Genomic DNA, 18,203 nt, shown 5'->3' with positions numbered 1-18,203 from the left:
GCCCTGATCTCCTCCGGGAGCTCGTTCCACCAGGTGGGGGCCAAGACAGAGAAGGCTCTGGTCATGGTTGAGGTCAGGCAGGCTTCTTTTGGGCCAGGGATCTCTAGCCCGTTGGTGTCGGTGGAGCGCAAGGGTCTTTGAGGGGCGTAGGCAGAAAGGCGGTCCCTCAGGTACCCTGGGCCCTGACCACGTAAGGCCTTGAAGGTGAGAATCAAAACCTTCCGTTGTCTAGTAGCCCCCGCCACTTCCTGAAGCAGACAGCCTCCTCCCCCCTCCAGCCGCCGCCAAAGAACCCTTGCTAACAACCACCCAAAAGAGCTTTTAAGGAAATCCAGGGGAGGGTGGGGGAGGATTCCCCCGAGACAAAACCCAGAACTACAGAAACGTGTGCCAGGATAGGAAATGAAATAAAGACTGTCGAGACACATGGACGTTTCAAAAGTGGTAAAGATAAAGGTAAAGGTATTCCCTGTGCAAGCACCGAGTCATGTCTGACCCTTGGGGTGACGCCCTCTAGCGTTTTCATGGCAGACTCAATACGGGGTGGTTTGCCAGTGCCTTCCCCAGTCATTACCGTTTACCCCCCAGCAAGCTGGGTACTCATTTTACCGACCTCGGAAGGATGGAAGGCGGAGTCAACCTTGAGCCGGCTGCTGGGATTGAACTCCCAGCCTCATGGGCAGAGCTTTCAGACTGCATGTCTGCTGCCTTACCACTCTGCGCCACAAGAGGCTCTTCAGAAGTGGTAGGAACACTTAATTGTTCAGCCAATTTGTCACAACAGGGGCAATCCATAGAGTTGCCAGCTTCCAGCTAGGAAATACCGGGAGATTCTGGGGGTGGAGCTGGAGGTGGGGGAGGTTTACGGAGGGCAGGGACTGCCCTAAGTATAATGCCGTAGTCATCTCTCTCCAAAGCCATCACTGTCTCTAGGGAAGGCATGGCCAAACTGTGGCTCTTGAGATGTCCATGGACTGCCATTCCCATGAGTCCCTGCATGCTGGCAGGGGCTCATGAGAATGGTAGTCCATAGACATCTGGAGAGTCGCAATTTGGCCGCTCCTGCTCTAGGGCAAGTGGTCTCTGTCAACCGGGTGTAATCCCAGGTGAACTGCAACCCTAAATTACATGTAAAGGTAAAGGTATCCCCTGTGCAAGCACCGGGTCATGTCTGACCCTTGGGGTGACGCCCTCCAGCGTTTTCATGGCAGACTCAATACGGGGTGGTTTGCCAGTGCCTTCCCCAGTCATTACCGTTTACCCCCCAGCAAGCTGGGTACTCGGAAGGATGGAAGGCTGAGTCAACCTTGAGACGGCTGCTGGGATCGAACTCCCATCCTCATGGGCAGAGCTTTCAGACTGCATGTCGGCTGCCTTACCACCCTGATCCACAAGAGGCTCCCAAATGATATGTAGGAGCAATCATAAGAATTCAGGTGAGAGAAAACTCAGGACTTCCCTTCGTCCCTAGCTGCCCCGTGACTGTTCCTTCTCTCGCTGCCTTCCACAGCATGGAAAGGGAAGATGCTCCAAGAGGAGGAGGAGAAAGCAGAGGAGGGGGGAGAAAAGAAGAAAGAGACCCGATACTTTTGCCGAAACATCGACGTCGAAGGCGTGGGGTTTGAATACGTGATGTTCTTCAATCAATCCGAGCAAAGGGTAGTGTGTGTTTTCCAGCCAGGGGACTACCTGGAGAGTTACGCTGGGTGAGATGTGAAAAATCCTGGCGTTCTTTGTTTCTTGAGATAATGCATCTTAGCTACTCACGTTTTCCCAACTAGGGGCCTGTGAGATCCTGGGGTTTCATGACGGCCTTGGAAAGGTTGCCCAAATCAGTGGGAACTTATCACATCTCCAAAGCTAAGAAGGGCTGGCCCTGGTTAGCACATTGGAGAGAGATCACCAAGGAAGCCCAGGTTAGACCTGAAAAGGCAGGCAACAGGAAGGCCACCTCTGTCCCCCTCTTTCCTTGAAAACCCTACAAGGTTTCCATAAGTCAGCGCAACTTGGCGGCACCCAAGATCTGGGCACTGTCAACTTTGCCCTGTGTTCTTCCCAACCTTCCCCCTAACAGCCAGATCTAGAAGAAGGAAAGTTGGTTTTTATACCCCACTTTCCACTGCCTGAAAGAGTCTCCAAGCGGCTTACAGTCGCCTTCCCTTTCCTCTCCCCACAACAGACACCCTGTGAGGGAGGGGAGGCTGAGAGAGCTCTGACAGGACTGCTTGCTCAGAATAGCATGATCAGGGCTGTGAGAAGGCCGAGCTCCCCCAGCTGGCTACATGGAGAGGAGCAGGGAATCGAACCCAGCTCGCCAGTTTAGAAACCGCCGCTCTTAACCATAACCACAAGCTAGTTCTCAATCTATGGCCCTACGAGAAACCCGTGGCCAGCTCCATCTTTGGATTTCAAGGCTTTTCCTTTTGCAAGGTCGTCTCCGTCCCTGCCTAAATATTGGATTCCCCTCCCTTCTCTTTCCAGTTTGGTGCACGGAGGCTGCATTGCGACTGTCCTCGATGGAGCTTTCACGGCGTGTGTCATCGGGCTGGCTGGCAAAGGCTTTTTGGCTAATCTCAACATCAACTATAAGAGGTAAGCAGATTCGGATCCACCTTGCAAGGCCACATTCATATCCAGTGAGCTGCAATGGCTGGAATGGGAATGAGTGTTTTCCGGGTATTTTCGAGGTTTTCCACTTTGCGTCGTTTCCCTTTTGCTACTGCAGCTGCCGATACGCGCAGAGCAGAAAGAGGGGTTCCACGTGGCAGGTTTTTCGTGTAGATCAGTGGTCCCCAACCTTTTTATCACCGGGGACCACTCAACGCTTGACAATTTTACTGAGGCCCAGTGGGCGGGGGGTAGTTTGCTCCTCTACTCTCAACCACTGCCCTAACGCTCTCTGATCGCTATGGTCATGTTTAAACATCCCTTCAAAATAAGATACAGACACGCCACAACAAGGAACATAAGGAACATTTTATTTTCATGGACATTTTAACTCATGACAATGACAAATCAATGGGAACCCTGAGCTTGTTTCTCTGCAACGAGATAGTCCCATCTGGGAGTGATGGGAGACAAGGACACCCAAAGTGTGTTGTAAGGGGCCGGGGAGGGGTGAAGTAAAGGGCCGGGGGGGGGGAGAAGGTGTCCTTCGCGGCCCACCTCCAGTTAGTCGATGGACCACATGTGGTCCGCGGCCCACAGGTTGGGGATAGCTAGTGTAGATTCTTCATCTCAGTCTCCTTCCAGTTTTGAACCAACTTGGAAGTTGAGTGTTTTGAAATATCAGTTGTTGTTCTGGATGTGAAACTATCTTGTGTCGGCCGAAGGGGAAAATCGTTAAGGAATGCAATGAGAAAATGCAACAGGAATCCATGGCGGAAGTCATCGGCGGGCAAAATTTAAAGGACTTAGAGACACGAGTTGTAAACTTCGCTCTGTGGGTATCAATCTGCCGGTGGTCCCGGCACCCGGGACATTCTCCTGGCCTTGACCAGGGCCAGGGCCTTTTCAGTCCTGGCCCCAACCTGGTGGAATGAGCTCCCGGAAGAACTAAGTTACCAGCTTTCCGCAGGGCCTGTAAGACGGAGCTCTTCCGCCAGGCGTATAATTGAGGCCGGGCTGAGGTCCCGGAGTTACCATCAGGGGGTCCCCTAGAACCAATGAGATCAGGACCCTCACTCCTCATGAAAGAGCTCCAGACTGGAAGCTGGATCGGGGAGGAGATGGGGGGGGGTTAATTTTATTGAATTGCCATCTTTCATGTCTGGGGATTTTAAGGGTTGTTGTTTTATTCTTTTATTGTAAACCGCCACAAGTCTTTGAGAGCGGTGGTATATAAGTTAAAATATAAACAAACAAACATCCAGGAGGTTGGGCATGGGGTACGTGCTTCACTGGTATGGTACGGCCACACAGCAAGCGTTGTAATGCTCCAGACTTGCACTGGGGTTGCACCGTTATTTTCCGGACCATTCCAAAACATTAAAAAAACAAAAGTTTTATCTCATCGAGATCTTTAACTGGACATGGAAATAATTTGGCAAAACAAATGAAAACATACATCACACGTGGAAAATCCAATTCTCCCGACTTTTTCAATTATTGTTTTAGCATTGTTTTTATATATGTTGTTACTCCCCAGAGCATTCGAGAAAGGGCAGATTAGAAATATATTATTATGATGATAATGATTAGTAGAATTACTACTGCTGCTGCTACTATATTGGTAGATGCCCTAAATCTGCACGGAGATGCAATTGACTTAAACCAATGCAGTATTGAAACGACCATTAGAGGAAGAATAAAAAGTGTGGAACAACTACAATGAGAATACAGAGAAGCCCAAATACACTACCGGGGCTTTAAAAATAATGTTAATTGAATATCATCATTCAACAGACGGTGTATCAGGATCTCTGAACTCTTAACTTTCATTTTTTTTAAAATGAAATCCAGGATTCTAGCCTTTTTTGTTGCTGAGATACAAGGGGAAAGGCATAACTCAACAAGAAAGGAGAGCTACGGATTTACTTTAAGAAACTGAATGCTGGGAATTCAAAGACAGAGTGCTGGAATACGGTTAGATTGGAGTAAGGATGGGCACAAGCAGCATTTTTGCACTTTGGTTCATGGCTGAACCACAAATGGAACCACAAAGGCCCCTTCCAACTCTATGATTCTATGGTTCTATAAACTGCCTCTTAATCAGGCCATGTCTCATGTTTAAACACCTGTTGCTCCTGGTCGACACAGTCCCACACGTGGCAGGGAAAGGGGCTTCAGTGATGGGACAGGGAGCAGGCTGTAATGAGAGTCAAATGACTTCTTTTTGCAGCCCCATCCGGCTGGGCTCCGTGGTCGTGGTGGACTGCAAGATGGACAGAAGGGAGGGGAGGAAGATGTTCCTCTCCGGCCTGGTGAGGAGCAAAGATGGACAGACCCTTCACGCAGATGCCACAGGTAAGCCCGAGATTCGACAAGAGGGTGTGCTTCGTAAGCCTTCCTGGTCTACCCAGTTCTGCTGCCACGGTGCTGCCGTCAGTAGTTCTTTTCATGTCACTCTAAAGCCATTGCTGTAAAAATAACATCAGACACTATGTAGGTGACCGTAGTCAGCAAACATTCGGCACAAGGAAACCAGGGAGTCACAGGGATCTTCTGGTTCTGGGTTTTGTTTTTTTAAGGATTTTGTTTTATTTATTTATTCATTTACTATTAGTCATACTTGTGTGCTGCTGCTCCCTCTAGTGGTCAATTCAATCTTAAACTGTTGTGCATCCGGCATAGAAACCAGCAGATTTAAACAGCAGGCTTTTATTCAAGACTTACAACAGTGTAATATTAAATCAACCACTAGAGGGAGGGAAAGACATGTGGGAAAGAAGGAGAATGAAGCAACTATTGCTGAATCTGCACGGAGCTTTTATTCCAGTCCCAGGTTGATTTAGTCCCTGCTATCTCCACTGAATGCGATTTCCACTTTGATTTTGGGTGCTTTAAATTTTCCGTCTGCAACAAGTATGATTGATCTGGAGTGACCCTACCTTCCCCCCATGATATCCTAGAGTGGATATAACCCTCCACCACATGGCAAGGAAAGCAAACAGGGAGACTTCCCACCTGACCTGAAAGGACCATTCCCAAAGTAACAAACACGAAACTGCCAAAAGACCTTTTGATATTGGACGGGAAACTAAGGCATGTAGGACTCTGCTGGAGTCTGTGCTCCCCCTCCCTCCTATCTTCTGGTGCTGTTTTAATTTGGCAAAGCCATTCCTTGCCTCAATATTACAGAGTTGCAAATATTATCATGTTCTAATCACAATATCAAAAGCAGTCTTTGCTGTTTAAAATTTGGTGCAAATTAAAGCTGTATCTCTCCCCCTGTCCCTTCCTGCCTCCCTCTCTTCCTCTTTCTTGCTTTCTCTCTCCCCCTGTCCCTTCCTGCCTGCCTGCCTCCCTCTTTCTTGCTTTCTCTCTCTCCCTCTCCCTTCCTGCCTCCCTCTCTTCCTCTTTCTTGCTTTCTCTTTCCCCCTCTCCCTTCCTGCCTGCCTCCCTCTTTCTTGCTTTCTCTCTCCCCCTATCTCCTTCCTGCCTGCCTCTCTTCCTCTTTCTTGCTTTCTCTCTCCCCCTCTCTCCTTCCTGCCTGCCTCCCTTCCTCTTTCTTGCTTTCTCCCTCCCCCTCTCCCATGCTGCCTTCCTTCCTCCCCCTCCCTCTTTAGCTCTGCTCATTTTAAGGGAGTCAAAGAAGGCCAGCCATCAATAAGAGTCAACTCCAGAAGTCCTGCCTGTCATCCTCTTGAAGTCAATCAGATTCTCATTGTGGAACCATTGGCCCTGACCTGGAGAGCCCAGGCAAGACCGATCCTGTCGGATCTCAGTAGCCAACCCAGGCCGACCCTGGCTACCATTTCGGCAGGAAACCTCCAAGGATTTGTGTGGCGGTTTCTCCAAGGAATCCTAGGGGTCATGACACAGAGGCAGGCGATGACAAACCGCCTCCGAACAGCCATCCTCGGATCTCCTGGCTACTCTACACACATGCCATACAATAAAGAAAGATAATATCACTTTCTTATGTTGGGGCAGGGGTGCTCTGTCTTCTTGGTGCTTGGGGGGCAAGAGCGGGAGGGTTTCTGGAGTCCTGGCCCTGATGGTGGACCTCTTGATGGCCCCTGGGTTTTGGCCCCTGTGGGACACAGAACGTTGGCCTGGAGGGGCCACTGTCTTGATCCAACATGGCTTCCGTAATGTTCTTATGTCTGGGGCAAGGATGCTCTCTCTTCTTAGTGCTTGGGGGGCTGGCAGTGGGGAGGCTTCTGGAGTTCTGGCCCCGCTGCTGGACCTCCTGGTGGCCCCTGGGTTTGGGCCATGGTGGGACACGAAAGAGTTCGACTGGAGGTACCAGGTAGCCATTGGCCCCTGCCATGATTTGCTTGACCAGATTCCCAGAACTGCCCATGGGGAACTGACCTGAAGCAGCCTTGCTCCCTTGTGTTCCCATACTCTGGGGCTCACTGTCACACGCTCAGTTCATGTGGCTGTGCCCTCCCTCCTGGAAGTATATTTGTTATTGTTGTCATTGTTGTTATTAAATTTGTTGCCCTAGACTCCCAAGCAGGCTCGTGGCGGGTTACAGGTGTCCAGTTAGAACTCCCATTAAAACCGCCATTAAAACGGACAAGAAATACTGATACAACAACCAACAACCCAGGAACTGTACAACCCTTTGATAAAAAGTACTGTACTGTGTGAAACTGAGTTGTGGACAGAAGGAAGGAGGGATTCTGCCTCTAGAATTGCTCAGGGTTTATCCTTGCCTTTATCTTCAGCGACTCTGAAAGATTTGAAAGGTTGGGGGAGCTTGGTCTGTTTAGCCTGGAGAGGAGACAACTGAGAGGGGATCTGATAACCATCTCCAAGTATTTAAAAGGGTGCCATGTAGAGCAGGGGTAGTCAACCTGTGGTCCTCCAGATGTTCATGGACTACAATTCCCATGAGCCCCTGCCAGCGTTTGCTGGCAGGGGCTCGTGGGAATTGTAGTCCATGAACATCTGGAAGACCACAGGTTGACTACCCCTAATGTAGAGGATGGAGCAGAGTTGTTCTCTCTTGCCCCGGAGGGACGGACCAGAACCAATGGGATGAAATTAATTCAAAAGATATTCCATCTAAACATCCGGAAGAAGTTCCTGACAGTCAGAGCGGTTCCTCAGTGGAACAGGCTTCCTCGGGAGGTGGTGGGTTCTCCATCCTTGGAGATTTTTAAACAGAGGCTGGAGAGCCATCTGACGGAGAGGCTGATTCTGTGAAGGCTCAAGGGGGCGGCAGGTGACAGTGGGTGAGCGAGGGGGTTGTGAGTGTCCTGTACAGTGCAGGGGGTTGGACTAGATCAGTGGTCCCCAACCTTTCTGAGGCTGGGGACCAGCAGGGCATCGGGCCGCGCCGGCGTGAGCCACACCCACGTGATTCTGTGTGATTCTGTGACTCAAGATCCCTGTGAAGCCGTTTGAGCTCTCCTGAATAGACTTCGATGTTTCTAGCCAGAACTTTGGGTCTGCCTTTTGGGGGGATATCTGCCACAGAGCATGACAAGAGAGGCCATCGGCCTGATCCAATATGACTTCTCATGTCACGCTCTTATGCCATCACCTGGAAAGTCCAGACCTGCCTGATCCTGTCAGATCTCGGAAGCTAAGCAGGACCGATCCTGGCTAGTATTTGGAAGGGAAACCTCCAAGGATTTGGGTGGAAGTTCTTTCGAGGAACACAAAGGGTCATGACGCAGAGGCAGGCCATGTCAAACCACCTCCAAATACTCTTTGCCTGGCTGTCAGACAATTCCTGGGTCTCCTGGCTCTACTACACACATGCCATAGGATCATAAATAAACAACAATATGGGACTATTCTTTCTTCTCCTGTTCTGGAACCCGTCGCTGTGAAAGCATTTCAGCCTCCTCCTGATTCAACCTCACATGTCTTGGCAAAGAAGACCTCTTGAATCCTGGGCTGAATTCTGCACTTATTTTGTTTATTCCATTGTCAATCCTGCTGAATTCAGATCATTTTGAACCCAGGTCTTCCTCATTGCTTTTCCCCGACTTGAAACAGAAAGTGTTCTGCACTTGATTGGGGAAGCTGAGAGGGGGGAGAGGGAGAGGAAGTCCAGCTGGCATGTTTTATTTCTCCTCTTTTGACTGCCATTGGAGAAGCCTAGTGCAGCAGGAGGGGGGAGCCGAGCCCAGGCAGCCAGCCAGAAGCAGCAGCCTCTTAGAGAATGAGGCAAATCTCTGCTGATTCTGGAGCACAGTCACTTTAAAACTGATTCCAGAGGGAAACAGAGGGAAAAAACGTATTTTGGGGAGAGGAAAGGGAAGGTGAATGTAGAGGCAATCTAGTCCAACCCCCTGCTCTTCACAAGATAAGGATAAAGCATCCAGGAGAGAAATAGTACTAACAGTCTAACTGACTTACTCTTGTTCTTCAAAACAAAATCAGAGTCCAGTGGCACCTTTAAGACTGTCGTGGTTCGGTCCTTGGTGGCTTGGGAACCAGACCGAACCCCGCCATCAGAGGCGCCCGCGATCACGGAGGCAGGGCATGGTGATCACAGGCAAGCCGGCAGCTGGGCGCCCCACCCGATCGTTGAGGTGGCAATGGCCGCTAAAGAACCTCAATGTCCCCCTCCACCTTTTGACAAGGGCCCGGAGATGGCCCTTTGTTCCAGGAAAATGGGCCATCGGGAACCCCGGAAAACCTCGCATATGTGCATGAGTCATGATTGCATCAGCATGTTCCCTCCGGAAGTACTGGGTGGGGCAATACAGCCAAAGGAGGTGGGTTTTGTATAAAAGAGAGCTTCCACCTGGAGTTCGGTGGAAGCTCTTACTCCATACCAGCGGACTCCACGTTGCTGAAATAAAGCTTGTTCCTGTTGTATCGTTCACCAGGCCTGGCGTGACGTTTTCTTCAAGGGGCACCCTGTTTTTTCAGTTAGCAAGCGGGTTCCCGACATCGTAAGAGCTTCCCACCGAACTCCAGGGTTGGCATCGCATCCGAGCGCTTATCGGGACGGATCCAGAGATGGCGTTTTCAAGCAACGAGGCGGTCTCGACCCCCACGAACCCCGGGAACATGGGTTTAATGTCCCCGGGAGATTTCCTCCGAAAATCGGGGGGCCAGGAGCAGCTGTCCGGGACCCCGAGACCCTCGGCAGCGGCGGCCAAGGGAAGGCGCCGGGCCATGGGGTTCCCAAGCACGGCGGGGAGCGCGCCGAGGTCTGGGGGGTTGGCCCCAACCTGGGACACCCAGCTGAGGCAGGCGCTTCGCCCGGTAAGACCTGAGGAATCCCTAGAGGACCTGCGGCGGGCCATGGCGGACTTGGCCAGGCGCTTGCAGGCAGCTGAAGCCCGTGAGCAAGCTCGGGCCGGGCCCGGAGGGACTGGTAATACAACGGCGGAGGGGATCGCGTCGAGTGAGGACGCCTCCAGCGACGAGGACGAGCCCGGCACTGGTGAGCGGGCCCCGGACCCCGACCCGGAGCAGTTTTCAGTCCCGAGTAGGCGAGACGGCCAGCGGAGAGGCGAGACAGCAGAGGATCTCGGGGGAGCGGGTGAGCCGACGGGGCGGCGAGAGCCGGACCAACGCAGGAGCGACGTGCAAGGCAGGGAGCGGCACGGCGTCGTTGGGCAAGTTGGTAGCCGGTGGAGCGGAGCAGGACGAGACGGCGGACGCCGAGAATCCCGGATCCGGAGGGGGTCGGACTACTCTCCAAAACGTTCCCCCCCAGAGCTTAAGGCGCGTTTCGACGGGACGCCGGACGACCTCCCGCAGTTCCTCCTCCACGCGCTGACGCATGCCCGGAGATATGGAGACCGGTATGAGGACTCCGAGGACTTGGTCTGGGGGGTGGCCTCGTGTCTCCAGGGCAAGGCGGGTCAGTGGTACCTGGGGTTGGCCGAGCGCGGCGACCCGGCAACTCAGGACCTGCAGGACTTCGTGGTCGCGCTCCGCCGACGATTCCAGGACCCCCAGGCTGAGGACAAGGCAAAGAGTCGGATCAAGGGACTTCGACAGGGTACTAGGGGGGTTATGGACTATATAGACATTTTCCGGAGGGAAGCAGGCAAGGTGTTCTCCTGGAACGAGGAGACCCAAATCGAGTACTTCCGGGAGGGCCTTAACCCGAAGCTCAGGGAATGGGCCGTGATCAAGGGGACGGAAGAAGATCTGTCTACACTGGAGGGGTGGTGTTTTGTGGTCGCCAAGCTGGAAGCCAGCCTGGGTTGGGCCGCCGCACCCCCCCGGGAGGCCAAAGGCGGGTCAGCCGAGGCGCCAAGACCGGGCCCCGACAACTCTCGCCCCAAACGACCCCCGAACCCCGAGCGGGAAAGGAGACGCCGGGAAGGACTGTGCCTGAAATGCGGGGGGTCAGGACATTTCGCAGCAGCGTGCCAACGGCAAGGGGGGGAGGACCGCGGGCTCTCCCAGGGGGGAGGTGCGACACGCCCCCAGCAGGCACGCCGGGCGGAGGACCTCCGCAACGAACCGGGAAGCGTCCAGGCGACGGGAAACGGCCAGGACCTGCTGTAGACGGCGCCGGGCAGCAGGTCCCGCGGTGCGAGGGAAAACCCCTACAGCATGAGGCGCGACCTCCGAACGTGGTAATTTTAGAGCTCCGGAACCCGGAGAACGGACTAAGTTGGGTGGGGGAGGCTCTTTTGGACTCGGGATGCGACCACAGCATGGTCCACCCCCAGATAGCCCGGGCTTTGGGGCTACCGAAGCGCATTCGGAAGGTTCCCCTGGTTTTCGTCCAGATGGACGGCAGCCCGATTCAGGGGGGACCTTTCGGGGAGGAGGTGGGTCCTATCGCCATCCACATAGGGGACCACCAAGAGCTGCGGTGGCTGATCCAGGTCCCCGTAGCGGGATATCGGGCGGTGTTGGGCCTGGATTGGCTGAAGGAACACAACCCCGTGGTGGACTGGCGGGCGGGGACCCTGAAGTTCGACTTGACGGTGGGTGCACGGCATCGGGTCCCCCGCGAGAATTCCAGCCACAAGAGGACGGCGGTGCGTCCCAGGGGAGCGGCGGCGGCGCAGCAGGAGAAACCAGAGCCCGAGGTCCCGCCAGAGTACCGAGACCTCGCAGCCGTCTTCAGCGAGCGGGAAGCGGACGAGCTACCCCCACACCGCCGCACGGACTGCGCTATCAACATCCCAGAGGGGGCGGTACTGCCCAAAGGGCGCATCTACAAAATGAGTGAGGGTGAGCTCAAGGACCTCCGGGAGTTTTTGGGAAAAAATCTGGCCCGAGGTTTCATCCGGCCCGCTTCCAGTCCCATGGGAGCTCCAGTCTTGTTCGTCCGGAAAAAGGATGGGTCCCGACGGCTGTGCCAGGACTACCGGGGCCTCAACGCCATCGCAGCGGGGAACGCTTACCCCCTCCCGCTGATCCCGGATTTGCTGGCCCGGCTGGGCAAAGGGACTCTGTTCACTAAGCTGGACCTAAGGGAGGCGTACTACCGGGTACGCATCCGGGAGGGGGATGAGTGGAAAACGGCGTTTAACTGTCAATTGGGACAATTCGAATTTAAAGTGATGCCGTTCGGTTTAAGCGGGGCACCTGGGGTTTTCATGAGTCTAATTAATGAGGTGTTGCAGGACCTTCTGTTTCAGGGGGTGGTTGTTTATTTGGATGACGTCCTGATCTACAGCCAAGATCCCCAAGAGCACGTGACCCTGGTGAGGGAGGTGTTAAAGCGCCTGCTGGCAAACCACCTATACGTGAAGCTGGCTAAGTGCGAATTCCACCGTCCCTCCCTGGACTATTTGGGCTACCGCATCTCAGCCCAGGGCATAGCTATGGACCCCGAGAAGGTGCAGGCGGTGCTGGACTGGGAAAGGCCCCGCACCCGGAAACAGCTACAAAGCTTCCTGGGGTTTGCTAACTTTTTTAGAGGCTTCATCCCCAGATACTCCTCCGTAGTGGCTCCTCTCACGGACTTGCTAGGTACCAAGGGGAGAGGTCCTCGCGCCACGCGGCCCAGCGCAGCGCTCGGCTGGAATGAGAAATCGGAGGCAGCGTTCCTGGCCCTCAAGCAAGCTTTCGCGTCTGAGCCCACGCTACTGCACGTCGACCCAACCCAGCCGATGGTGGTACAAGTCGACGCCAGCGACGCAGCAGCCGGGGCGGTTCTCCTGCAGCGAGACCAGGCGGGACAGCTGAGGCCGGCGGCCTACCTCTCACGAAAATTCGCCGAAACGGAGCGGAACTGGTCTACCTGGGAGAAGGAGGCGTTTGCGATTAAGTTCGCCCTCACCGAATGGCGGCATTGGCTGGAGGAAACAGAGGAGCCGTTCGAGGTCTGGACAGATCACAAGAATCTGGAGGCGCTCCGGCAACCGCGATCCCTGAACGCCAAGCAGATGAGGTGGGCGGAGTTCTTTTCGCGGTACAATTTCAAGCTGGGTCACATCCCCGGCAAAGAGAATTTCCTCGCGGACGCCCTCTCCCGGCTGCCGCATCATGGGGAGGGGTACGCTCCCTGCACCAGGTCTGTGTTCGGTGAGGAGCAGCTGGGACGGGGGGTCGTCACTAGGCGTCGGGCCAGGGGGGAATGGGAGCCCGACCCGGCGACCGCCCCGCTCCGAGACCGCCTAGTGGCAGCCTACGGGACAGACGAGGAGCTGGCTGAGCTCCGGGACTCTTTGATTTTGGACTCCGGTCTCTGGCGGAGGGGGGAGGCTGTCTACGTCCCGGAAGGGCTACGACGGGAAGCCCTCAGCCTCTGCCACGATGCTAAGACCGCCGGGCACTTCGGTTTCGTAAAATCCTGGAAGTTGGCCCGGCGGCGGTTTTGGTGGCCCAGTCTGCGGCGGGACACAAAAGCTTACGTCAGTGGTTGTCCTGTCTGCCTGACCTGCAAGCCGGGGGTTGGCAAGCCGAAAGGGCTGCTGCACCCGCTCGAGGTCCCGACCCGGCCGTGGTCAGTGATCTCCATGGACTTTATAACAGACTTGCCTCCCAGCAAGGGGAAAACGGTGATCTGGGTGGTGGTAGATCTATTTTCCAAACAGGCCCACTTCATTCCTTGCGCCAGTGTCCCCAGTGCTTCACAGTTGGCTCGGATGTTCCTGGATCACGTGTTCCGACTGCACGGGCTGCCGGACAAGGTGATTTCCGATCGGGGCTCACAATTCGTGTCCCGGTTTTGGCAAGCTTTCCTGCGCCTGTTAGACATCGAGCAAGGGCTGAGCTCCGCTTACCACCCCCAGACGGACGGGCAGACCGAGCGGGTTAATCAAGTACTGGAGCAGTACTTGCGGTGTTTCGGTTCCTATCATCAAGACACCTGGGTGCCCCTGCTCCCCCTGGCCGAGTTCGCGTACAACAACGCAGACCACAGCAGCACGGAGATGTCGCCTTTTGCCGTCGTCTACGGGACAGACCTGAGACACTTCCCGGAGCTTGGAGAGGTCCCCGCCCGGGAATCGGCCGACCTTCGCGAGTGGGGGAAGCGTGCCGGGAGCTGCTGGAAGTCGCTGCAGGAGCAGCTCCACAAAGTCAAGGCAGCGCAGAAAGAGGACGCCGACCGGAAGAGACGACCAGCTGAGGAGATCCGACCGGGGGATCGAGTTTACCTTTCCACCCGGAACCTCCGGTTGAATTTGCCCAGCAAGAAGCTAGGCCCTCGGTTTTTGGGGCCTTTCGAGGTCTTGGCCCCGATCAACGAAGTTTCGGTCAAGCTCAAGCTCCCCAAGAACCTCCGGCACATCCATCCCGTCTTTCACGTGAGCCTTCTAAAAAAAACTCCGGACGGTGACGTTTGGCACCCCGTGTTTTCCCCGCCAGCGCCCGAGGTCCTGCCGGGGGGGGAGCACCACGAGGTGGCGGATATCCTGGACTCTAGACTCCACAGGGGGAAGTTGCAGTACCTCGTGGAATGGAAGGACTTCGCTTTGGGGGACCGGGAATGGGTCTGGGCAGCGGACGTCCTTGCGCCCCGACTCACTGAACGTTTCCACAAGCGGTATCCTGGCCGTCCCGGGGGGTTGGGGAATGGACCTTTGGGGGGGCAGAATGTCGTGGTTCGGTCCTTGGTGGCTTGGGAACCAGACCGAACCCCGCCATCAGAGGCGCCCGCGATCACGGAGGCAGGGCATGGTGATCACAGGCAAGCCGGCAGCTGGGCGCCCCACCCGATCGTTGAGGTGGCAATGGCCGCTAAAGAACCTCAATGTCCCCCTCCACCTTTTGACAAGGGCCCGGAGATGGCCCTTTGTTCCAGGAAAATGGGCCATCGGGAACCCCGGAAAACCTCGCATATGTGCATGAGTCATGATTGCATCAGCATGTTCCCTCCGGAAGTACTGGGTGGGGCAATACAGCCAAAGGAGGTGGGTTTTGTATAAAAGAGAGCTTCCACCTGGAGTTCGGTGGAAGCTCTTACTCCATACCAGCGGACTCCACGTTGCTGAAATAAAGCTTGTTCCTGTTGTATCGTTCACCAGGCCTGGCGTGACGTTTTCTTCAAGGGGCACCCTGTTTTTTCAGTTAGCAAGCGGGTTCCCGACAAAGACCAACAAAGGTTTATTCAAGGTGTGAGCTTTTGCTTATATATTCCCACTGTCATGATGGTCAGTCCATAGTCTGACGAAGAGTGCTTGCTCTCGAAAGCTCACGCCTTGAATACATCTTTGCCGCTGGACTCTGACTTTGTTTTTTTGTGCTGCTTCAGACCAACATGGCTGCCCACTTGAATCTATCTAGCTCCTCATTCAATCTTCTGTTCTGGTGGCAAGCAGGCAGGAAGTGAGCTCAAAGGAGCAGGAAGTCTCCCACTGAGCCCATCACGACACTGGGGAGGAGATTATTTGAAAAGTTCCTAATCTGAATATACTAGCTACACATCTCCCCTGATACCCCCCTGCAGGACATTTTTCATGCACTCTTGAATCCTGCATGTATTGCATCTCATGGATAGAAATAAAATAAAATAAAAATAAATAAAGCAATAACCCAGCAACAGTTTTAAAATGCTAATAGAGATGTACAGGTGGACCTCCCAGTTTTCCGACCCAAGCCATTCGCTCTCCCTCCCTCTTCCGCCGTTGCTGAAGACTCAACTTGGCTCACGCTGCACCTGTTTACTCTGAAACAGCCTCTCCTCCTCCTCCAACTAAAAGCCAAGACAATGTTTGCTCAATGAGAGTCGGACAACACAACAGGCGTCAAACTTGCTATTAACCGTTCCAAATCTGCGTCTCATGGGATCAGAGCGGCGAGTTGCAGTCTCTGTGTTGTGGACCTGCCAGCTCTGGCTGTGGAAATTCCTGTAGTTTCGGGGAGGGAGCCATGGGGAGGGAGGGGTGTTTATTTATTTATAAAATGACCGAGTTATGCACAGGGAGCGTAGATTCAGAGGTGCAGCCGTGTAGATCTGAAGCATCTGAACAAAGTTTGAGTCCAGGGGCTGCTTGAAGACCAACAGAGTTTGATTCGAGGTATAAACTTCCGTGCGAATTGTATCTGACGAAGTGCACCTGCCCACGAAAGCGTATCCCTTGAATCACACTTTGTTGGTCTTAAAGGTGCCACTGGACTCCCGACTTTGTTGCACAGGGAGCGTGGAATAATACAAGACAGGGAGCCACGTTGGTACAATTATTACGCAGATCGATTGGGCAGGCCCCTTCACTCTCCATTGCAGCTGGCGAGACTTCAAAGAACTCTATTACATCTCTCTGGGAAGCATGACGCTCACATTCCTGCGACAGTTGGAAAAATAGTTTGGCAGGCTGCACTATAATTGTGTTCGTGACCTGGGATTGTGCCCCGTTTACAAAACAGGACTGCACCACTGCCAGAGCCTCTTCATACCTTACTGGCTGCCTTCCATGGCGGGTCAAATCCTGCAGGCCTCTTGTGGGTGTTTATCAGGTTCTGGCTATCGGGTGGAACTGATTTCAGCCATGTTTGCAAGCATTCATGCCCTAGATTGAAATGTATAATTGCAGGATTTGTGCAGATCTTGGTGTGGTGGTTAAGAGCAGCACCCTCTAATCTGGAGTGCCAGGTTGGATTCCCCACTCCTCCACATGCAGTCAGTTGGGTGAGCAGTCACAGTTCTCTTGGAACTGTTCTCTTAGAGCTCTCTCTGTTCCTTCTGCCTCCCAGGGTTTCTGTTGTGGGAAGAGGAAGGGAAGGTGATTGTAAGCCGCTTTGAGATTCCTTCAGGTAGTAAAAAGTGGGATACAAATAAAATGGCTGTTGTTGCTGGGTTTGATTCCCCACGCCTCCTCCACATGCAGCTAGTTGAGTGACCTTGGACTAGTCACAGTCCTAATAGAGCTGTTCTCACAGAGCAGATCTCTCAGAGCTCTCTCATCCCACCTACCTCACAGGGTGTCTGATGTGGGGAGAGGACGGGAAGATGATCGTAATCCCCTTTGAGACTCCTGGTAGAAAAAAGAAGCATATTAAAAAACAACTATTATTGTTGTTGTCGTTAAATCCGTGGGATCAGCTTGGAGACGGACACTGGTACTGATCTGAGCTCTTTATTAAAACCCCAACATGGTACGAGGAGAACTGAACTGAACAGAAGAAACCCACAGCCAACCCCCAGCAGCCACACAAAGGATCTTCTTGCCGGTGCACGCTATTGGTCGGTTTCGCTTCAAGCTGGCTGGATTTGGCAGAGGGGACCTGGCTGCTGATTGGTCAGTTACATTGCAGGCTTACAATCCTGCTTGGTCTTGGGCAGAACTGCAGACATCAATATTTTATTATTATTATTGTTGTTGTTGTTATTGTCGTTATTGTTATTACTACTACTATTACTACTACTACTACTACTACTGCAACTAGGTGTCAGGACTTGAAACTAGACGTGGCTGTCACAGATCTGTTTTGCTTCTGTCACTCGGTGTTCTCATGAAAACAAAAGTTCCTCTAAACTTTCGGCCGATTGCCCAAGCTGCCAAGCTGCAGGGGGACATCTGCTCCGACGCTCAGTTCCCCAGACGAAGTTGAGCGAAAACAAGTTTATTTACTGGAAATTGTTTGAGAACAAAGCGTTAAGGAGCACCCGCTAAGGAGTTAAGGCGCACCCTAACTTTTCACCCCCGTTTTCACTGAACGTACAGCCGTGCCGGGGATGTGTGGGTAGCCAGGGGGGGGCCTGCTTTTCCCCTGACACAACGTTCAACGAAAAATCTCAGCCTCTGAATTCAGTGGGGCAACGACTGATCTGGAATGTTTTGTTTTCTCAGCTTGGCCGCTTTTGCCAAGAAAAGTCCAATGGCACGCAGCAGTGGAGAAAGGAGGGGACGGATCCAGGTGTGCGGCCTTTTGCCACACGGGAGCAAAACAACGGCACGTGCAACACCTTATTTTCCAGGAGCTCCCAAAGGTCACCGTTTTCCAACACGTAGCGGATGGAAGATTATCGGGACTTGTTTTTCTCCCGGGGCACTGAAATCGCACGTTTGCTTTTTCAGTAATTTAACTAATTCGTCGATGAGTTTTAGACAGACCGTGAAGATCAGTGCTCAAAGGAGTTTCTTAATCTCGATCTGTTTTAAACAGGAGGCCCTGGGGCATGGGATGTGATGGGAACCCCCCTCCCCTCGTCTGGCCATCGAAATCCTTCCAAAATTTACTAAAAGCCCACCCCCACTCCCCACCCC

At 53.5% G+C, this 18,203-nt stretch overlaps 1 protein-coding gene across 1 annotated transcript; it reads left to right on the top strand.

The window, feature by feature from the left end:
* The first annotated feature begins 1,511 nt into the window (after nucleotides 1-1,511).
* Nucleotides 1,512-6,578, top strand: LOC143829554 (acyl-coenzyme A thioesterase THEM4-like). Its single transcript, XM_077320671.1, has 4 exons — nucleotides 1,512-1,706; nucleotides 2,482-2,592; nucleotides 4,841-4,965; nucleotides 6,228-6,578. The coding sequence occupies exons 1-4, from the start codon at nucleotides 1,525-1,527 to the stop codon at nucleotides 6,269-6,271; spliced, it is 462 nt and encodes a 153-aa protein (XP_077176786.1). The 5' UTR covers nucleotides 1,512-1,524; the 3' UTR covers nucleotides 6,272-6,578.
* Nucleotides 6,579-18,203: the final 11,625 nt, after the last annotated feature.

The sequence above is a fragment of the Paroedura picta genome, chromosome 1 (assembly GCF_049243985.1).
Source record: "Paroedura picta isolate Pp20150507F chromosome 1, Ppicta_v3.0, whole genome shotgun sequence".
Lineage (NCBI taxonomy): Eukaryota > Metazoa > Chordata > Lepidosauria > Squamata > Gekkonidae > Paroedura > Paroedura picta.
The sequence above is the reverse complement of the archived record's forward strand: the minus strand, read 5'-3'. Positions and strand labels throughout refer to the sequence as shown.